Below are 22,849 nucleotides of genomic sequence, written 5' to 3' on the forward strand. Positions count from 1 at the left end.
AAAAAAGAGTCCAGCTCGGATATTTTCGGAAAGCGTGACGCGCCATAACAGCACATCAATCATCTACACCGCTGCCTAGGAACGCCTATTCCCCCGCAGCAGAGAGAACCCCGAAGTCGGATGAAAAATAACTTTTAAACGGTATGTGCCCCGAAAAAAAAAAGTCCATCTTACTTTACATATCCGAAGTATGCTGGATGTAATTGTATAATTCTTTTCGGGTGAACCCCCGCTTTAAACAATGTTTACATGTTACTAGGGTGCCCAAAGTATGCCAATAAAATATCCACCACCATCCATTTAACCACTTGCTTACTGGGCACATGTACCCCCTTCCTGCCCAGGCAAGATTTCAGCTTCCGGCACTGCATCGCTTTAACTGACAATTGCGCGGTCGTGCAAAATGGCTCCCAAACAAATTGACCTTTTTTCCCCCACAGAGCTTTCTTTTGGTGGTATTTGATCACCTCCGCGGTTTTAATTTTTTTTGTGCTATAAACAAAAAAGAGCAATTTTGAAAACGGCATATTAACTTTTTGCTATAATATCCCTTTTTTTTTTTTTTCTCTCAGTTTAGGCTGCATTCACATCTAGACGGACGAAATCGCGGCGTTTTGTCACCGCAAATCGCGGTAAAAATAGCGGCGTTTTGTACCGCGATTTGCGGCGACAAAACGCGGGTATTGTCCGCCTAGATGTGCCCCAAGATGACCCCCTCTATGGAGATGATTGCCATCTCCTAGCCGAACGCTCGAAGACGCCTGAAAAAAAGGTCCGGGACCTTTTTTCACGCCGCAGGCGACAGGCGTCCGGCGTTCGGCGTGGAGATGTGAACCATCTCCATAGAGGGACATGTATTTCCAGCCCTCTGGCGGCAGAGGCGTAGCGCTACAGGCGTAAAAACGCCTAGATGTGAATGGGGTCTTAGGCAGATATGTATAAGCGTATAGTGACTGGTTTGCAAGTTATAGCGCCTACAAAATGAATTTATGATTTTTTTATTTATATGTGTATGTAATCTCTCAACAGGTCTATTTTTTTTATTTTTCTGTAACCCACCCTGGGAGTACGCGAGAATCCTCTTTCAGATGACTAATACCTATTCACCACCACCTGTTACAAACACCCTGCTGTGTATGCTTGTTTCTAGGGCTGCTACTATTAATTTAACCACTTGACCACCGCCCCATGTCAAAAAGACGTCCTGTTTTTAAAGTTGAATATCTCGATAACGGCAGCAGCTGCTGCCACAACCGAGATATTCATCTTTTCAGGGGGCGGTGGTGTACACGATAACGGCGGTCTCCGCGAGATCGCCGTTATCGGTGGCGGGAGAGGGGCCCCCCCCTCCCGCCGCTCTCCCGCGCCCTCCGCCGCTTACCGGAGCCGTCGGTAGCGGCGGAGGGGATCGGATGTGTCCGGCAGCTGAGCGGGCACGGGACTGAAGGAGAAATCTCCTTCACCCGTCCTCATAGCTCTGCTGGGCGGAAGTGACGTCAAAACGTCAGTCCCGCCCAGCCTCTTAAAGAAACATTTTTTGTTTTGTCATTTGAAAAAATGACTTTTTTTTTTTTTTTATTATTTTTTTGCATTTAAGTCTATGAGATCTGAGGTCTTTTTGACCCCAGATATCATATTTAAGAGGACCTGTCATGCTTTTTTCTATTACAAGGGATGTTTACATTCCTTGTAATAGGAATAAAAGTGATCAATTTTTTTTTTTTTTATTTCAGTGTAAAAAATTATAAAAATAAATAAGAAAACCCAAAAAAATTTTTTTAAAGCGCCCCATCCCGACGAGCTCGCGTGCAGAAGCAAATAAATACGCGAATAGCGCCCGCATATGAAAACGGTATTCAAACCACACAAGTGAGGTATCGCCGCGATCGTTAGAGTGAGAGCAATAATTCTAGCCCTAGACCTACTCTGCAACTCAAAAAATGCAACCTGTAGAATTTTTTAAACGTCGCCTATCGAGATTTTTAAGGGTAAAAGTTTGACGCCATGCCACGAGCGGGCGCAATTTTTAAGCGTGACATGTTGGGTATCATTTTACTCGGCGTAACATTATCTTTCACAATATTTAAAAAAATTGGGCAAAATGTATTGTCTTATTTTTTAATTCAAAAAAGTGATTTTTATCCAAAAAAAGTGCGCTTGTAAGACCGCTGCGCAAATACGGTGTGACAAAGTATTGCAATGACTGCCATTTTATTCCCTAGGATGTCTGCTAAAAAAAAATATATGTTTGGGGGTTCTGATTAATTTTCTAGCAAAAAAATTGTGATTTTCACATGAAGGAGAGAAGTGCCAGAATAGGCCTGGTGGTCAAGTGGTTAATCGATTTAGTTAGCCGCTTATTTTGATTGGTTAATAACCTTAAAAGAATGGCCAAACAACATCTTCCTTTAAACATTTTTTATAATTTTAAGAACATTCGTTTAACTTTGTCAGTGGGGTCAAATTGACGTTTGTTTTCAAACAGTGACTGGGAAGTTAAAAAATTGAAAACTTCTTGGTCAAGGAATTTTCAGACAGTGTATGTGGTTTTCGTTCAGAAATGACATGTTTTTAACACTAAATGTTAAAAAGTAAAAATTTCAAAAACATTCTTTCAGCGAATGTACAAAGATTTTTCGTACGAATATAATAACAGTAGTGATTATTTGCTTTTTGTACTATAAAAGGGCTAAAAAAAGTAACACATTTTGTTACTGGCCAATCAATTATGAAAATAGTAATCGATTGATTTCATAATTGCAACTAATTGGCCAAAATACAAGAATACAAAGATGGGGTGTCGATCTTAGCCGGCCCTCTGATGTGTCTTCACCTCCGCATTCCTAAAGCTGTGTGGGAGAGGGAGGCATGGAGGCATTTGCCATTTTTGGTCTTCTCCAGTGTTTTCGGTGGGAGGGCGTTATTAGGAGCTGATTTGAGTAAGGAAATCCAGATTACAGCAGTGGTATACATGGAAAAGCAATATAGACTTTATATTATAATAAAGATGCGTAGAGAATAGACATTTTCAAATTTATCCTTATGCTCATTGCATTCCTTCACAAAGGTAAAAAAAATTTCCTGGTGCCTCCATGGCAGCATACCTGTGACAAGCTCCGCCTTGGCTCCTCCCTCAGGATTAGTGAATATTATAAAAGAGTCGGTGAACACCATCCCCACATTCTTTCTCCTTTTTTTTCCCCTCAAACCTCATGGCAGTGAATTTGGTAGCAAGCGTCCTTACCTTCTGCATTCGGCAGCGTCCATCCGGGCCGGGTTCAAGCCTCTCCCGGATGCGGTCCCTTCTCTTGGGCAGCTAAACGCGCTTATAAGGTTGGGAGTCCCTTCTGTAGGTTATTTTGGGACAAGCAGTCTTGGCCCTTAAATTTGAGCGCTATCTGCAACTTTGTGTCTGTCAGGCATTAGCTCTCCATGGCTCAGAGGCAGCAGCTATCCCTGCATCCTTCTCATCTCCCTTTTTTTTTTTTTTTTTTTTTTACTCAGGTTCTTGCCTTTTCTCTCTCCCCCTCTTCCTCCTTGGGCCCCCTTTTCCTCCTTGGGCCCCCTCTCCACTGATGGATGTCTGGTCCATCTCCACACGCTGTGTGCCCCTTCCCCTGTAGTTTCGCCCCCCTAGGGAGCACGCGCGCCATCCCTGGCAATATTTATTTACTTGCGTCCTCCGCCGCGTTCTGTGCCGGCGGCCGGAGCCTCCGGGTCCTAGGGCCGCCGGTTCGCGCATGTGCGGAGGCCGCGGCGGCCATCTTGGTTAAGGGAAACGTGGCATTCTCTTGCCAGTAACTCTGAGTTGAGGGCGGAGGCGTTTCCTGGACAGGTGGATCCTATTTTAACTCCCCGATGGCCTCAGAAGGGCTCTGAGGCTGTCAGGATCATCCACACAAAGCTCCAGAGCCAGATACCTGTTTCAGGTACATAAAAAAAAAGGAGGGGGGGGGGGTTTCGGGAGAATTCTTCGGGGACGGGGGTACCTAAAAAAAAAAAACAAAAAAAAACAAAAAAAAAAAAAAACCCAGGGCTTAATATTTATATAAAATAGGGAACTAATGGCACCCCCTGAGCCGGGTTAGGACAAAATGCCAGGCCACCCCACTTCCACATAAGCGGCTTTGCCGAGCCTGCCTGAAGGACTATGCGACAGGCAAGTGGCCGAAAGCAGGCAAGTGGCGGACCTCAAAGCGATAAGATTCCTTTTCGGAATTAGTAGCCACAATGCCGCCACAGCAGCCGGCGTCTCCTCCTCAGGACCATCCGGCTGAAGAGGCCATCCCCGGGCCCTCCACAAGGGGAATTTCGCGCCCAGCACCGGCTTCCTCCTCTAAACCTCAAGAAGAGAATGACTTCTCAGGGGACTCCTCTGACGACATGGAAGCCTCTGGCTTTGCCTTTTCCATGGTCCAACCCTATGTGCAAGCTGTAAAACAGGCAATTGGCTGGGATGAGCCCGAGACGGAGGTCAAAAAGTCTAAAGCCTTTTTTTCCCTATCTCAAGGGTCGGATTTCCTTTTTTCCTCTCATGGATGAAATTAAGGGCGTGATTGAGGAAGAGTGGAAGAGAACGGAGAAAAGATTTTCCCTCAATCGCCTGGGGAAACTATACCCCCTCTGAGGTCGACTCCGCAATGCTTGAAGGCCCACCAGCAGTTGATGCAGCCGTGGTAAGATTAGCAAAGAACGTTACACTACCGATGGACTCGACTTCATTCAAAGATCCTCTCGATAGGAGAATGGACCTAGATCTAAAGAAAGCTTACCAGATGGCGGGCAATGCCTGTAAACCTACAATAGCCCTGACATCAGTATCCAACGCGCTACGTGTATGGACGGATAATATAGAGTCGGCAATCCAACAGGATGTACCGGAGGACATTATCAAAGCCTTAGATGAACTAAAGCTTTCAGCAGACTTTATTGGAGAAACTGCCATCGATTCAATTCGATGCTCCGCAAGATCCATGCTCCACACAGTATTGGCCAAGCGGGCAGATGTTGCGTCAAAACAGAATTGGTGCAAAATACCTTTTGATGGGAAAGTCCTCTTTGGGGAGAAATTGGATAAAGCCATCTCTCGCGTCACTGGTGGGAAATCGGGCCTGTTACCCCAAGACAGACGTCCCAGGCACTCCAGGTCTTTTGCGCCTAGATTCCAGTATTCCAAGAATAAGGACTATCGTCAACCCAGGCAGGGAAAAATCTTCAGACAAAACTGGAGAAGCACCCAGTCCACCTTCCTAAAAAACCGCAGACAGGCAACAGCCCCTACTCCACAGGATTCCGCTAAGTCTTTTTGAGGCCAAGCCGTCCCAAGCAGTCCCTGTGGGAGCCAGACTTCAACTCTTCTCAAAGATCTGGGAGCAAGAGTGCAAGGATCCGTGGGTAGTTTCCACGATCAAATGCGGTCATTTTTAGACAAACCCCCCAAAGACTTCTTCTCTCCGACAAAGGTGTCAAAATCCCCTCAAAAAGCAGAGGCGCTGCAACAAGTATCTTCTCTCCTTGCAGGATCAGGAGGCGGTGGTTCCCGTACCTCCATCAGAAAAAATTTCAGGTTTTTATTCCACCCTGTTTCTGGTCCCCAAAAAAACGGATGGCTGGAGACCTGTCATAGACTTGAAAAGGCTAAATCGCTACATCTTCCTAGAGAAATTCAAGATGGAATCATTACAAACGATCATTCGGGTAGTCCAACTGGGGGCCTGGATGCTGTCCATAGACTTGCAGGATGCCTACCTGCATATACCTATACTTCCATTTTTCCAGAAGTATCTGAGGTTCGCAGTAGGCCGAGTACATCTCCAATTTCGCAGTCTTCCCTTTGGCCTCTGCACATCTCCAAGAGTCTAAACAAAGAGCCTGATTGCCTTCATAGCCCCTTTAAGGGAACAGGGGCTTCGATTATACCACTATTTAGACGATCTTCTCCTAGCGAAGGATCCAGCACAGTTATTGGAACACAGGGAAGTTCTTCTGACAGCGCTAGTGGAATTCGGATGGAAGGTAAACCAGGAGAAGTCACCTTTCTCCAACCCAGGAAATGATTTATCTGGGAGCACTATTCAACACAGAGAATGGTACAGTGTCCCTTCCACCCCAGAAGGTGTAGTCCATTATTCGGCAGATGAAGAATGTGAGTACCAGACCATATCTGACTGCCTCAAACTGCCTGAGCCTGATAGGCAGGATGTCATCATGCATTCCGATGGTCCCTTGGGCCCATTGGCATTTGAGATATTTTCAACTGGACGACTTGAGGCAGTGGAACAAACGATTTCTAGCTCAACCCATACGCCCGACGACCCTGATGCTCAGAAGCCTCCATTGGTGGATGAAGAAGCAAACTCTGATGAAGTCACATGCGTTAGGGCATGTCAACTGGATCATAATTGCCACTGATGCCAGTCTAGCAGGCTGGGGCGCACACTGCAATCAAATTTCAGTACAAGGGAGATGGTCTTTCCAGGCGACAGGCCTGGTATCCAATATCCTGGAGATTCGGGCAGTCTACCGTGCATTTCTAGCCCTAGAACTCGAGATCTCAGGGAAACCAGTGCTCCTACGGATGGACAACAGGGCCGCTGTATCTTGCATACACCGACAAGGAGGGACGCACAGCAGATCCCTGCTGAGGGAGGTGGAACCCATAATCCTTTGGGCAGAAAAAAATCTAAAGGACCTAAGGGCAGTTTACCTGCCCGGACGTCTCAACTCACAAGCCGACCTCCTATCTCGCAGGTTCGTAGATGCCAACGAATGGTCTCTTCACCCCAACATTTTCAATTGGATAACGGACCAATGGGGGCTCCCCGAGCTGGACCTATTCTCAACAGCAAACAATTCCAAACTTCCGAGGTTCATCTCGAGGCTACCGCATCCCCAAGCGGAAGCAGTGGACGCTCACAGCCCCCTGGACATGCAATCTGGCATATGCATTCCCGCCACGGCCTCTGATCCCAAAACTCCTGGCAAGGATTATGATCGAAACCACAATAGTGATAGCAGTTCTGCCATACTGGCCGAGACGGCCCTGGTTTCCTACGGCAATGTTCCTGAGTGCGCAACCTCCAGTCAAGATTCCGCTGATACCCTTCCTGTCACAGGGGTGTCGCACCCATCCAGATCCAGGCAGGCTGAACCTTCACATCTGGCAGCTAAAAGGCAAAAGTTTGAATCTCTAGGTTGCTCCAGCGAAGTTATTGCAACCCTCCTCAAGGCTAGAAAGCCATCCACAAACAGTATATACGGTAAAGTGTGGAACAAGTTCAGGTCTTTCATGTTTGACAAAAGCGGCGATCCGGAGTCTTCATCATCCTCTCAAATTCTTGATTTTTTGCAGGCAGGCCTAAGCATGGGTCTTGCCCTAAGTACATTAAAGGTACAGGTAGCAGCGATTTCAGCGGCAACCAGGAAGAAGTGGGCCGAGGATCCACTAATAGTCCAATTCTTCAAAGCTGTCAGAAGGATCCGGCCGCCAACTAAGCAGTCTTTTCCCACCTGGGACCTCGCTATCATCCTAGAGTCCCTAGTCAATCCGCCTTTTGCCCCTTCGGGCTCAGCATCACTGTGGAATTTAACCTTGAAGCTTACCTTCTTGATAGCCATAACCTCCGTCAGACGGGTTTCAGAGCTCCAAGCTCTAGGAGCAGACGATAATCATATCGTATTCCCACCCGACAGGGTGGAACTCAGGACAGTTCGAGGGTTTATCCCCAAAGTTGCATCATCCTTATCCATGTCGGAACCCTGGGCACTTCCAACATTTCTAGAGCAGGACTCGGGCTCTTTTCACGAGCTAGACATTGCTTCCACTCTGAAGTGTTATCTCCAGGCCACAGTGTCTTTCAGAGACTCTACCAAGTTACTCCATAATCCCCTGGGGGAAAAGAAAAGGCAAGGAGGCGTCAGCAAGAACAATCTACTCATGGATCGTGAAGCTCATTCACAAAGGCGTACAGGGCAAGAGGTCTGGATCCCCCCTCTGATGGTCAAGGCGCACTCCACTAGGGCAGTCTCTGCCTCTTGGGCAGCAAGAGCAAACGTGTCGATCGAGACTATTTGAAGGGCAGCGACCTGGTCGTCCCAACACACGTTTCTAAAACATTACCGGGTACACCCAGGAGCTCTCTTCGGTAGAGTTTGGCAGACAGGCGATCAAGTCAGCCGTCACCTCTATTTATTAATATTTGTTAATGTAATTAAACTTCTAAGCAGCATTCCACCCGTTTCAGCTAGTTATTTGTCACAGGTATGCTGCCATGGAGGCACCAGGAAAACGGAAAATTGTATCGTACTTACCAGTAATTTTCCTTTCCTGGTGCCTATCCATGGCAGCATACGCTCCCACCCTCGGTTTTCTATATTACGGAGAATGTAGGGGTGGTGTTCACCGACTTTTATAATATTCACTAATCCTGAGGGAGGAGCCAAGGCGGAGCTTGTCACAGGTATGCTGCCATGAATAGGCACCAGGAAAGGAAAATTACTGGTAAGTATGATACAATTTTCATTTTCTTCCCCCCTAAATAGCTTCATTTACCTTGGTGCAGTCCTCCTTCACTTACCTCATCTTTAGGATTTCTCCAAAGAAATAAGGACATTAAAAAGCAAAATCGCACTTCTGTCTGTAACTCCACACAGTAATGCGAGGCTTTCTCCCTGGTGTGGAGTGTCGTGCTCGCCCCCTCCCTTGAGGGGGTGAGCAGGAGAGTCAGGACACTATATCTATGTTGCAGATAGAGGAGCTGTGTGTTAGTGGGTGTCCTGAAAAATGAAAAATCTCTTGCGCTACTAGTGAGTGATACGAAATGTGGGGAAGCCAGAAAGCAGAAGCTACTAGATCTAATAGTGTTCACTATACACATGAATGAATTTTGAAAGATGATCTTGCGCTAAAGATAAATTAATACAATCAAACTACAAACCGTGCTATAATGTGGTGAAGTGCTATCTGATACCAAACGGCTCATATAAAAAAGGCCTATATATGTTGACCCGTAAAACGGATATAGATGCAATATTCAAAGGTGATCAAATATAAAGTGCCACTGTGCAAATCAAAGGAAAATGCAAAAAAGTGCAAATAAATTGCTAACTGTGCTAAACGTGGAAAAATGCACCAATGAACAGTGTGTGGATGGTTCAATTAGGCAATGTGCAAAAGGATGTCAATGTTGGAAAAATTAGTTAACGTCCCATATAATGGATGAGAGGGTAGATCCTCCAGTATCTCCAAATTCTTGATGAGAAGGTTTCTTTAATTGTAGTATTGATGAACCATGGTGTCTCTCCTTCACCAGTCTCTCAGAACTCTCACCTTACAGATATAAAAAGCAGGCACATCAATAATTTTTCTCAAATCGCCTTTCAGGACAACCTTGGAGAGAGCGCAGCTCCGCCTCTTCTGTAGGAAACACCCACAGGCTTTAAATCCCTCCTCTTCCACCATGGCTTCAGTTATTGTGTTTCCTCTGCCATGGTGGAAGCATCAGGTTGGAGCCAGGGAGCTGCGTTCTCTCCAAGGCTGGAGACAGGCTTTTCCCTCATTGTTTTGCCTTTTTGGTAAGGTTGTGACTGAACCATCCCAGCTCCTCCACTGTACCTTTAAGGGGGGATGCTCCGGAGTCCTCTGGTCTCGCCTGCTCACGGGAGCTTTAGGATCCATAGGGGATGCTGCGTCTGGTGCCCGGAGTCCGCAGGTTTTGACCCCGGTGGTCGGGCAGGTACCGTTTTTTTTTCAAGAAACATGTCCTGCATGTCGGTTCCCGGTCCCGGTCTGGCGGGTGACGTCACGCCGGCGACGCGGCGTTTCCTGTGGAGGCGTGGCTCCTGGCGCCTGGAACGCAGGGACTAGAGGGCGGGTTCTCTGACCGGCGCTTCCGTTTCCGGCTCCTATTGATGACGCGGAGCCCGGGAAACTCAAAAGCCCAGCGTTTTCCTCTACAGCTGTCTCTCTGCAATGGAGGAAAGAGTTACAGCGATGGCGGATGCAGGCGCCGTCAGCACCGGTCAGGCCCAGGTAAGAGCGGTACAATGGTGCCTTTATTCTTATCCTTATGGGCTTACTATTGTTGTGTTTTGTTGTTTTCCTCCTTATGGGAGCCTGCTCTGCTCTGATGGAAGCTTATGCTGGGCCATCTAGCAGAAACTCTGGTGGTTGCTATGTTTTATCTTTCTTCTTAAAGGGGACATTTTTCACTCTGGTGGTGGTATTAGCACGGTGGTGGTTTCCCTTGCTTAGCTAATAGAGCTTTGATTTAAATCAGTTTAATTTCTCGTTTCAGGAGAAAACTGCTAGTAAATCTAAACCAGCAAATCCACCAAGCCAAAGGAAATGTCCTTCCTGTAAAAACCCTTTGAGAGACTCTTGGCAGAAAGCCATGTGTAGATCATGTATTAAAGACCTAGTTGAAGAGGAATCTTAACAAATTAAAGAATTATTTTCATCTGTCAGGGAACTCTCGGACTCACTTAGTTCAGTTAAATCCATGCTAGTACAGAGTTCGGTCCATACTGAGCCCCAGCAACCACCAGCAAGCCCAAGAGCTTCCACCTCCAGGCCAGTAGTGGTGGACTCTGGGGATGAAGGGACAAGTACTCTTCCCTCACTTATAGACTCTGAGGAAGAGGAAGAAGAGGATGCAGGCAGAACCTCTAAATATAAATTATCCCTGGAGGATGTGGATGAACTTTTAGGTGCAATCTACACTACCCTTGATATTCAGGAGGAAAGAGTACAACTATCAGTCCATGATAAAATGTACCAGGGTATGGATGACTCCAAACATAGAGTTTTTCCTGTTCATAAAGTGTTATCTGACACAGTTAAGAAAGAATGGAAAGACCCGGAAAAAGGTCCCTTCCTTCCTAAATCTCTTAAGAGAAGATTTCCCTTTGAAAACAAAGAAACCGAGGTTTGGAATAAGAAACCCAGAGTGGATGCTGCCTTTTCACAGGTTTCTAGAAGGACAGATCTGGCCTTTGAAGACATGGGGGTCTTGAAAGATGCGATGGACAAAAGAGCAGATGCTCTCCTTAAAAAAGCTTGGGACTCCGCATCCGCCAGCCTTAAACCAGCCATGGCTTCCACGGTGGTAGCAAGAAACCTGGAATGCTGGGTAGAGAAACTGAAGGGCCACATTGAAGCAGGCACCCATAGGAAAGACCTTTTAGACTCCTTTCCTCTAATCCTTAATGCAATTAAGTAGAGGTAGACCGATATATCGGCCAGCCGATATATCGGCCGATATTGGGCCGTTTTTGTGAAATCGGCATCGGCCGATTTTTGTGAAAGAATCGGCCAATTAGCAGGTAAAGTGTCCGGCCCGCACGGCCGCCTCCCCTGCAGTACTGACCCCACTCCCATATATCCGATTCCTCCATCTGCACGGCCACCACAGAAGGGACATAGATTTCACTGGCATCGCGCCGCCAGCCGCGCCCCCTCCCTCGGATTGCTGTATTAGGGACAGGTAGAAAAAAACAATCATTGGCTTACAACTGCCGCCTGACTAATGTAACTCCCCCCAGCAGGAATGTCTTCCTTCCCTGCTGAGGCGGAGCCTGCTGGCATTACACCAAGTTCTAAACAATGATTGGCTGATCAGCTCATCAGCATGCACCTAGCCTATTAGGTGCATGCAGATAGAATTGGATTATGATACCAGCATGTATGGAGGGTAAGTTGCCCAAATTATGTGCTACTGTGCCCCCCCTGCAGAATTTATTAAAACTCCTTTTAAAAGGGAAACCTGGCTGAGGCTGGCATTGAGAAAATGGATGAGGATGAATTTGGGTGGAAATTAGATACATTGTGGAGATCCTTCTCACAATGTAACTCTCATCCCCACACAGAGTCATCCTCATCCATCTTCACAATGCAACACAATCATCTTCATCCCCACCCAGCACCATCCACCCCACTCCAACGCATCCCCTGCACCATCCATCCCTTTCCACAACACATCCCCACCCACGCCCAGCACCATCCATCCCTCTCCACAACGCATTCCCACCCACCCCTCTCCACAACGCATCACCACAATGCATCCCCACCCATGCCCAGCACCATCCATCCCACTCCACAATGCATACCCACCCCTCTCCACAATGCATCCCCACCCATGCCCAGCACCACCCACCCCTCTCCACAACGCATCCCCACCCACGCCCAGCACCACCCACCCCTCTCCACAACGCATCCCCACCCACGCCCAGCACCATCCATCCCTCTCCACAACACATCCCCACCCACGCCCAGCACCATCCATCCCTCTCCACAACACATCCATACCCACGCCCAGCACCATCCATCCCTCTCCACAACACATCCCCACCCACGCCCAGCACCACCCACCCCTCTCCACAACACATCCCCACCCACGCCCAGCACCATCCATCCCTCTCCACAATGCATCCCCACCCACCCCTCTCCACAATGCATCCCCACCCATGCCCAGCACCACCCACCCCTCTCCACAACGCATCCCCACCCACGCCCAGCACCATCCATCCCTCTCCACAACACATCCCCACCCACGCCCAGCACCATCCATCCCTCTCCACAATGCATCCCCACCCATGCCCAGCACCACCCACCCCTCTCCACAACGCATCCCCACCCACGCCCAGCACCATCCACCCCTCTCCACAACACATGGCTGTGGAGGAGGCGGGTACAGAGAGGTGGCTGTAGAGTAGTGGGGTACAGAGAGGTGGCTGTAGAGGAGTGGGTACAGAGAGGTAGCTTTACAGCCACAACCATCTCTCTGTACCCCCCTCCTCCACAACCACCTCTCTGTACCCCCCTCCTCCACAACCACCTCTCTGTACCCCCCTCCTTAAAATGACTAAGATTGTATTTTTTTTTCTTTTTTAATAATTATGAGGTGGCACTGATGGGCTGCACTGGTGGGCACTAATGAGGTGGCACTAATGGACACTAATGGGCTGAACTGGTAGGCACTGATGAGGGGTGCACTGACAGGCTGAACTGGTGGACACTAATGAGGTGGCACTGATGGACACTGATAGGCTACACTGGTGAGCTGCATTGGTGGGCACTGAGGGACACTGATAGGCTGCACTCCACCTCTCCACCCTAAACAATAACCTCCTCCCCAACCTAGATTTTCTGAGATAAAAAAAAAAAAAATCGGCCTAAAATATCGTCCGCAAATATCGGCCATCGGCCGCCCCAATTTTGAAATATTGGCATCGGTATCGGCCAGAGAAAAACCCATATCGGTCGACCTCTACAATTAAGTACATGGCTGATGCATCAGCCGAATCAATTAAAATGGCAGCCAGATCCTCAGCACTTGTCAATTCAGCTAGGCGTGCAGTCTGGCTAAAAACGTGGTCAGGGGATACAGCCTCAAAGATTAAACTTTGTGGCATCCCTTTTTCAGGGGATTTTCTTTTTGGGCCAGACCTGGAAACAGTCTTAGATAGAACGGCCGATAAAAAGGCTTTCCCAGCCAAGAAGAAACAGACGTTTAAAAAGAATTTTCGTGCTGTTCAACAACCCTACAAAAATAGAGAAGATGTCAACAAAAAACGTTGGATTCCTCAAAAGGGTAGGGGAAGAGGTGGGGTTCTCTTCAGATCTCCTCCAGATCAAACCCCTAAAGACAAATGACGAAACTACTCCAGTAGGGGGAAGACTGTCATCCTTTCTCCCTCAGTGGAGTCAAATATCCACAAGTCCTTTCGTAAAGAACATCATTTCACAAGGTTACAAACTGGAATTCTCGGAATGTCCGCCAAGCAGGTTTTACATTACAGCCCTTCCAAGAGACCAAGAAAAGGCTTCAGCCATGATGAACCTTTTACAGGATCTGATTCAACAAGAAGTCATTGTCCAGGTCCCGAAACAGCAGGAGGGTCGGGGGTTTTATTCCCATATATTTCTTGTAAAAAAACCTTCAGGCAAATACCGGTTGATTCTGAATCTAAAGATCCTGAACAGATCAATACGGTACAAACACTTCCGTATGGACACAATTTACTCCATCACAAAACTGTTGTCTCCAGGCTGCTTCATGGCATCCCTGGACCTAAGGGATGCCTATTTACATGTGCCAATAGCACCAGCCTCCCAAAAATTCCTTCGCCTGGCCATCAATCTGGGAACATCAGTATGGCATCTCCAATTCAGGGCCCTACCATTTGGCCTGTCATCTTCCCCCAGAGTTTTCACAAAGATTATGGCGGAAGCCCTGGAGCCTCTAAAACTGAGAGGGATCTCGGTCGCGCCATACCTGGACGACCTATTATTCTTCGCAGATTCCAGGGATCAGCTTGTGACGAACCTCCAAACGTCACAGACTCATCTCAAAAATCTAGGTTGGATTTTGAACGTAGAAAAATCGCATCTAGATCCCTCTCGGGAGATGAGGTTTCTGGGCTACACCCTAAACTCAGTAGTGCAAAAAGTGTTCCTGCCTCAGGAAAAGATAGACAAAATCTTTTCAGCAGTGGGTCAGATCCAGACGAACCTTTCAGTACCAGTCAGAACAGTTATGTCAGTTCTGGGCCTTCTTACAGCTACAATTCCGGCAGTCCAGTGGGCAAGACTGCACTCCAGACCACTTCAGAAAAACATCTTGCAGGTCTGGTCACACCAGGTGCCGTTCGAAAAACGTTTCAGACTATCTGCGAAAGTGAAACGAGCACTATGGTGGTGGAGGGACCCTTCCAATCTAACGAAAGGTCTCCCATGGATTTTTCCCCTGGACAAGCGTCTAACAACCGATGCAAGCTCCTGGGGTTGGGGAGCCCATCTGGAGGGTCAAACCGCTCAAGGCACGTGGTCAAAAATAGAGGCAAAAAAATCGTCAAATTGGCGAGAATTGAAAGCCATTCATTTGGGTCTGATAGCTTTTCAACAGGAGGTCAAAGGACATCATGTACAGATTCTGTCAGACAATACGACAGCAGTGGTCTATGTGTTAAAGCAAGGGGGAACCAGGAGCCAAGGGCTCATGGACTTAGCCAATCAACTTCTGTCATGGGCGGAAATAAATGTGGCCTCCCTATCGGCAGTCCACCTGAAGGGATCACAAAATCTCCTAGCAGATCTGCTAAGCAGAAAAAGAGTGGTGGAAGCAGAATGGAGTCTGAACCAGGAGGTGTTCGATATAATATCGGAGGAATGGGGACATCCCCAAGTGGACCTGTTTTCAAGTCAACAAAATGCGAAGGTCCAGGAATTCTTTTCGATTCACAGAATGGATCAGGCAGTGGGGATAGATGCCCTGGCACACCCATGGAATTACCGGCTGTGTTACGCCTTTCCCCCTTTCCCACTAATCCCTCTGGTCCTAAGGAAATTCAGGGAGGAAAACACCAACTTGCTCCTGATCGCTCCTTTTTGGCCAAAAAGGCCTTGGTTTGCAACACTTTTGAACCTGGCCTCAAAACCTCCCTGGACATTACCATACAGGAAGGATCTATTGACACAGGGCTCTGTGTGCCATCCGGAAGCAAGCAGGCTACATCTAACTGCTTGGTTTCTGAAGAAGACCTTCTAAAATCTAAAGGACTTTCTGATAAAGTAGTTAAAACTCTACTATCAAGTAGAAAAGAGGTAACTAGGTCCATCTACCTCAAGGTATGGAAGAAATTTAACTCTTGGTGTTCTTCCAAAAATTTCGAAATCAAGAGTACTATGAAGGAATGGAGAAAGGTCTAGCCGCCAGCACCCTGAAAACACAGGTAGCGGCTCTCTCAGTTTATCTTGAAAGATCTTTATCCAAAGAAACTTTAATTTCTAGATTTTTTAGGGCTCTGGCTCGAAATAGACCGATAGCCCTCAAAGTTTTCCCTTGTTGGGACTTATCTATTGTTTTGCAAGGTCTCACGGGAGCTCCGTTTGAACCTTTACAGAGTGCATCATTAAAAAATTTAGTTCTCAAAACAATTTTTTTAGTTGCCATTACATCAGCAAGGAGAATCAGTGAGCTCCAAGCTCTAGCAATTAAGGAACCCTTCCTTAGAGTTTTGCCAGACCGAGTGGTCCTTCAAACGGATCCAGCCTTCCTACCGAAAGTGGCCTCAACTTTCCATAGGTCGCAAGAAATAATTCTACCAACATTTTCCTCAGTTCCGGCTAATGCAGGAGAAGAAGCTTTCCATACACTGGATGTAAGGAGATGTCTGTTACAGTTACTTTCCGTCACCAAGGAGTTCAGGAAATCAAACGCTCTTTTTGTGGTATTCTCTGGTTCCCGTAAAGGGGAAAAAGCTTCTAAGAGTACGCTCGGTAGATGGCTTAGACAAGCAATTTCTGAAGCCTATCAAGCAAAAGGAGAAGTTCCTCCTTCTGGGATCGCTGCTCACTCTACAAGGTCAACCGCAGTTTCCTGGGCCGAAAGGGCTGGTGCTACGCCTGATCAGATCTGTAAGGCTGCTACTTGGTCCAGTTTCTCAACTTTTATTCGGCACTACAGGTTGGACTTGCTGTCGGCCGCAGATCAAGCCTTCGGCAGGAAGGTACTGCAGGCAGTAGTCCCACCCTAGGGTAAGTTACTTGGTTATCCTCTCCAAGGTTGTCCTGAAAGGCGATTTGAGAAAGGCCTAGTTAGACTTACCGGTGACGGTATTTCTAAGAGCCTTTCAGGACAACCGCTATTTCCCTCCCTAAATGTGTATAAAAAAGTAAAGTATGTATCTATCATGGTGTTGTGGTTCTCTGTGCTTTGTTTTCCAGTGCCGGAGGCCACACAATAACTGAAGCCATGGTGGAAGAGGAGGGATTTAAAGCCTGTGGGTGTTTCCTACAGAAGAGGCGGAGCTGCGCTCTCTCCAAGGTTGTCCTGAAAGGCTCTTAGAAATACCGTCACCGGTAAGTCTAACTAGGCCCATCTTCCACCATTTGGGTGTTTGGATGCCAGGATAAATATGTCTCTGCTTCTCTTTTATCACCCACGGTGAAGAAGAGAAGTAGTGATATGTTTATCCTGGCATCCAAACACCCAAATGGTGGAAGATAAATTATTGATGTGCCTGCTTTTTAAATCTGTAAGGTGAGAGTTCTGAGACTGGTGAAGGAGAGACGCCATGGTTCAATACTATTAAACCTTCTCATCAAGAATTTGGAGATGGTGGAGGATCTACCCTCTCATCCATTATATGGGACTATACTCATTTTTCCAACATTGACATCCTTTTGCACATTGCATTATTGAACCATCCACACACTGTGTGCATTGGTGCATTTATTTTCAGTTTTTGAACTGTTAGCAATTTTGCATTTTTTGCATTTTCCTTTGATTTGCACAGTGGCACTTTATATTTGATCACCTTTGAATATTGTATCTATATCTGTTTACGGGTCAACATATATAGGCCTTTTTATGAGCCGTTTGGTATCACTTAGATAGCACTTCATCACATTATTGCACTGTTTGTAGTTTGTATTCATTTATCTTTAGCGCAAGATCATCTTTCAAAATTCCTTTATTGGGTGTCCTGACTCTCCTGCTTGCCCCCCCCCTCCCCCCTTAAGGGGGTGAGCATGACACTCCACACCAGGCAGAAGGCCTTGCATTCCTGTGGTGAGTTAGACAGAACAGGAAGTGAGGATTTCTCAAAAGAAATTAGGACATTTAAAAGCAAAATTAAGGGATGAGGTAAGTGAATGAGGACTCAACTAAGGTAAAGGAAGCTATTTAGGGGAATTTTTTTTTTTTACCTTTACAACCCCTTTAACTCTCCATAACGCAGTTGTGAGGTGCAAAATAGGCAGTCCAGCATGTGCACTGCATTTCCTGAGAATACCCAACATGGAATACTGTCACACCGCTCTGAAAGTGGGCCAACTTTTCCAACCATATCTCAATTCCAGGAATTTATTTTTTATGGGGAGTGAAAATCCTTTATTTGATGCCTAACTTTTACCTGTTATCTCATTCAAATGACATTGCCTTTTGTGGAGCCCTTTCAAAAGATTTTTCTTTAAAACTGAGTTTCCCGCAAAAGTGGAACTTGCGCTTTAAGCACTTCTCGCCCCCTTGCATACCACATTTGGCATGTCATTATTTTTTTGGATGAGTGGGTACCCGGTTTTGACAGGTACTTCCTATCCCACTTACTTCTCCTGCTGCTTAGCTGCCTTGGCAGCACTTCCCTCTCTGCAATCTTCTGGAACATGTTGCTGGTCCCAGACGATTGCCTGGCCACTAGGAGAGTGACTTGTGCTTGGGTGTGAGGCCGCAAGCTATTACACCTGGGTGCCCACAGTAATAATGATGGAACCGCAGAGAGGCGCAAGGCTTCGGTTGGCTGCTTCGCTGGACCATGGGACTGGTGAGTTGGCAGCTACACTTTGTAGCTGCTTTTAAAGTGCAAAATGGTGGAACTCTGCTTTAACATTCATGCACTTGTTTCCATGATGAGTCTAATCACCCATCTCCTATTTTTTTTTTTCAATACAGACCCATGTTCCAGGACATGCTGGCCATGTGGGAAATGAAATGGCTGACTGCCTGGCAAGGAATGGAGCAAGACAGTAAAGTATTACAACATGTATTGTAGTTGAGGGATTTCAAGAGTTCTTAAATAAAATCCCCTGTTATGTTCTAGCAACATGGTTACATTTTGAGTTGCCATTAAATTGATTGTGAAAAATGTGCCCATTTCATATGCACTAAAAAAAAAATGTATGTAATGGGTGCTTATATGCTGTATGTTTATATGCTGTTCGTTTTATGTGCTGTTCACCTACTGTATTTGAATGTGTAATTTCCAAATGTTTAGTGTTATGCATTAAAGTGCAATATACCAAGTTGTACATTTTTGTTTTTACTCTGGTTCCAGGGCATCAAAGCAGAACCGTTTTTGTAAAATGAAGTAGTATGTTTTCATAACTGTTTTGACAAACAATTTGGTTTGGTATAGATTGACCGGCTGAATATTGGGCCCTTTTCACACGTGCGGACACTATGTCCATATTTCATCCATCCGTTTTCAGATGAAATACGGACATGCATGTGTTTTCAGATGAAATACGGACATGCATCCCTATGGGATAGCGGGTGTCAGCGGATGAACACCCAATCTCATCGGTCCCTGCTATGGTCCGCTTCTGCAGACTGAGGGAAATCCTTTTTTTTTCCCCCCATCTGTCATTGGATGGGGTGAACACTGACAGACGGTCCGTGTTCATCCAATCCCCCCAATAGAGAGGAGATCTGACAGGATGGTCCCTGTCATCTGCCAGCTCAGCGGGGATCAAGGGAGCGATCCCTGCTGAGCAAGCGGGTGAGTAAAGTACAGATCCTCATGGGATCCGTACGCGTAAAAAAGGCGTTAGTCTCTCCTGAGTAGATGAGCTTGGGTATTCTCCAAAATCCTGTTTTGTTTTTGGTACTGCAATGAACTAAACCATTCCCCACATCTTGTGGGAGATCATGCAGTCCACAACTCATTTGGTACAACCCCACTTCCTGCACACAGCAGCCTGTTTTTCTGCCTTGCATTGGAGTGGACCTGGCTCCCTATGGGCCCTTTGGTCTACACAAAAATTTTATGTATTTTTTTTTTTTTTTTTTCTTCATACGATCCTGAGATCTGCTATCAACCACCGACTGGATGACAGACTGGACATCCGAACCTTGTAGTCACCCCAGTTTTGGCCAGCGAGCGTGTGAAGGCCTCTAGAGCTACGCGTTTGGTCGGCCACAACCTGCCCCATTTGCTCCAGGGGTGGCCGGTAAGCTTTGCGCTCTGGGGCACACATGACCGGGCTAACTACTGTCTCAGTCAGTGTGTCCCGGGCCGACGGCCACCTCTGTACTGCTCGTGTGGTGGGATGCTTCCAGCAACAGCTTTTCGCAGGATCAGCAAGTACGTCCCCCTGCCTCAGTGGAGTGGGATGGCTGGATTTTCCCAGGAGGTCGATCGGGGGTCCCTATCACCCTTTCCTTCTCTCCCATCCCTCCTCATGCCTCAAAGGGCCTGCTGCGTTCCGGTTTTTGTCACCGGGGGCTCCGCGCTGAATTCCCCCGCACAGAGGTCCCGGAGGTGGTGCCCTGCCTGTCACTGTATTGCTTTCTGTTGCACGGCAGCGATTTTCCTTTTTAGCTTTATGCTTATGTATGGCGGCCATTTTCACGTAGCCATGCGCCTTTTTACTCTATGGGAGGACTGCTCGGCGGCCATTTTCTTGTGGTCCGCGCGTCGTTTGTATTGTTTACTACACCGCGGCCATTTTTCTTCCATTCATGGACGGACACAGCAGCCTTTGACCTTGGGCCCGGTACACACGAGGGGATCTCCGCTGGAAACGGTCCGTCGGACCGTTTCCAGCGGAGATTCCTCCTCCGGATTTGGATCCGATGGCTTGTAATCACCATCGGATCAAAATCCGAGCGACGCTGGAAGGTAAGTACTTCCACGCATGCGTCGAATCATTATGACGCATGCGAGGGAGGGGAGCGGACAGATTGATCCGGTGAGTCTGTACAGACCACCGGATCAATCCGCTGGACCCGATTCAAGCGGATAGATTTCTTGGCATGCTAAGAAGTTTAAATCCGCTTGAAATCGATCGGCCCGAGAAATCTCCACGGATAAAAATCCGCTAGGCCGTACAGACGACCGGATTTGTCCGCTGGAACTGATCCGCGGATCAATCCCAGCGGATCAATTCGGTCGTGTGTACAAGGCCTTAGGGTTATGCACTTTACTTCCAGGAGAGTTAGGCAGAAAAACATCACTTAAAAGTGTTAACACTTTCCTCATTACAGCTCCTCCCAGGGGGTGTGGTCCCCCGGGTATAACCCACTCTGCCTCAGCAGCTCCAGTTTTTTTTCCTGCCTAATGTCAGGAGAGGACATGGCCTTCTGGAGTCCCTGTACTCTGGATTTTTTTTTTTTTTCGCTTTTATTTGTTTTGTTCCTGCATTTTTCTGAATCCTGAGATTCTTCTATCAACTGCCGACTGGGTGACAGGCTGGGTCTTGACTCTTGTAGTCCCCCCCATGTTCAGCCATCGAGCGTGTGCCAGGCCTCAGCTCTGGGTCGTCCACGACAGGCCCCATTGCTCCAGGGGCGGCTGGGGAACGACATGTTCCAAGGCACACATGACCGGTCTCTATGGCCTTGTCACAGTGTGTCTGGCCGACAGCCATGACGTTTAGCGGATGTTGGTTCTGTTCGGAATGCCTCCAGCTGGTGGTCGCAGGACAGGTAAGTAGGCCCCTTGCCCTGGCAAGGTGGTATGGCTGGTGCTTCCCTGGGGAGGTCGACTGTGGGTCCACCCTGCTTTCCTCTCCCTCCTTCCCCATACTGGGTGGCGGCTGTGAGGGGGGGGGGCCTCCTGGGGTTTTATCGCCACCGGGGACCGTGTGTTGCGTGGTGCTGTGAATTTTTACGTTTGGGGGTGGTGTTGTGTCACTGGGTTTTTAAACTGCGTTTTGCCGCGGACACGGTTTACATGGTCGGCGGCCATTTTCTTGTAGCCCGCATGTTACTTTTTACCTCAGACGGTGGCCATCTTGGAAAAGTCTTGACCTCTAGTGCCTGAAATAGTGCTGCTAAAGCCTGCGAATCATCACTGAGGGACACACAGCGCAGCCAGCACTTCTCTGCATTCCTCAGCGTTTTCAGCTCACACTGCAACCGGTTGGGGTGGTGAGGCCCCTGCCTTCTGTTTCTGCAGCCGGGAGGTGACTGGTGAGTTGTTCTGCTTTGCAGTACTAGGGTGGCACAGCGGTGGGGCATCATGGAGCCTGAACCAGGAGCTTCTTCCCCAGCAATGCCTGAGTTAACCCTTAGTGCCCCTGCCGCATCTGTTGAGGCAATGATGGCTGTCCTTGAGGCAATGATGGCTGTCCTTGAGGCAATGATGGCTGTCCTTGAGGCAATGATGGCTGTCCTTGAGGCAATGATGGCTGTCCTTGAGGCAATGATGGCTGTCCTTGAGGCAATGATGGCTGTCCTTGAGGCAATGATGGCTGTCCTTGAGGCGTTTCTCGCCAGGATTGAAGTGACAAGTGGCCAGAAGGGGGGTAAAAAGCGCACCCTCCCTGAGCCTGCTTCTGGGGATGTCTCTGACACAGAATCATACCCTGCTATTGCTTCTGGCTCTGTCATGTCAGATGATGCGGGCTTAACCCACGCGGACAGTGAGGATGACTCTGCTTCAGGGTCAGTGAATGATAAGGAATTTGTTGGAGCTCTTATTTCTGCGGTGTGTGATATTTAAACTTAAGTTTTTATCGGAGGCATCGGATGTGCCGGTCCTTTTTGGGTTTCCGCAAGCCGCCCCGCACCGCAAAAGTGTTTCCTTGTATTCCATATTTGGACAAATTGTTTTCCAAGGAATGGGATACGTTGCAGAAAGTTTTTTTTCTGTTCCAAAATACTTTGCGACCCATTATCCCTTTGAGGAGAACTTAAAAAAAAAAAAAAAGTGGGTCTCTCCTCCGTCAGTGGACCCTCTCGTGTCCAGATTGAGCAAAGCCACCACGTTGCCGGTGGAAGGGGCTCCCGCCTTTAAGGACCCCGCAGACAGGAAAGTAGAAGCTGTGACCCGCTCCATGTTCACAATAGTGGGTTCGGCAATAAGACCGGTTTTGGCCGGGACTCTGTCGCAGACACTGACCGAACGGGCAAAGTTTGTTTGCTACAGGAGCTGGAGGTGCAGGATGCTTCCGAGACCTGTAAGGACCTGGCTGAAAAGTTGGTTTAGGGTCTCAAGTTTGTCTGAGTCGCCCCTGGATACGCTCCCCTTGCTTTCCAGGGCCTCTGCGGTGGTACTACGCTGCCTTGTGTGGCTAAAGTGCTGGTCTGCGGATCAGTCCTCTAAGGACGCCTTGGTGGATTTACCCTTT

At 47.7% G+C, this 22,849-nt stretch overlaps 2 protein-coding genes across 3 annotated transcripts in view; both read left to right on the forward strand.

The window, feature by feature from the left end:
* Positions 1 to 18,574, forward strand: part of LOC120936380 (ribonuclease H1-like) — a 51,992-nt gene extending 33,418 nt beyond the window's left edge. For both annotated transcript variants that reach the window (XM_040348662.1, XM_040348661.1), the window contains one exon: positions 18,450 to 18,574. In XM_040348662.1, coding sequence (XP_040204596.1) covers positions 18,450 to 18,549 — 100 coding nt within the window. In that variant the 3' untranslated portion in view covers positions 18,550 to 18,574. The remainder of the gene's footprint in view (positions 1 to 18,449) is intronic.
* Positions 10,070 to 14,366, forward strand: LOC120936379 (lamina-associated polypeptide 2-like). The gene is made up of 2 exons (XM_040348660.1): positions 10,070 to 11,215; positions 13,276 to 14,366. The coding sequence occupies exons 1-2, from the start codon at positions 10,500 to 10,502 to the stop codon at positions 13,649 to 13,651; spliced, it is 1,092 nt and encodes a 363-aa protein (XP_040204594.1). The 5' UTR covers positions 10,070 to 10,499; the 3' UTR covers positions 13,652 to 14,366.
* Positions 18,575 to 22,849: the final 4,275 nt, after the last annotated feature.

The sequence above is a fragment of the Rana temporaria genome, chromosome 4 (assembly GCF_905171775.1).
Source record: "Rana temporaria chromosome 4, aRanTem1.1, whole genome shotgun sequence".
Lineage (NCBI taxonomy): Eukaryota > Metazoa > Chordata > Amphibia > Anura > Ranidae > Rana > Rana temporaria.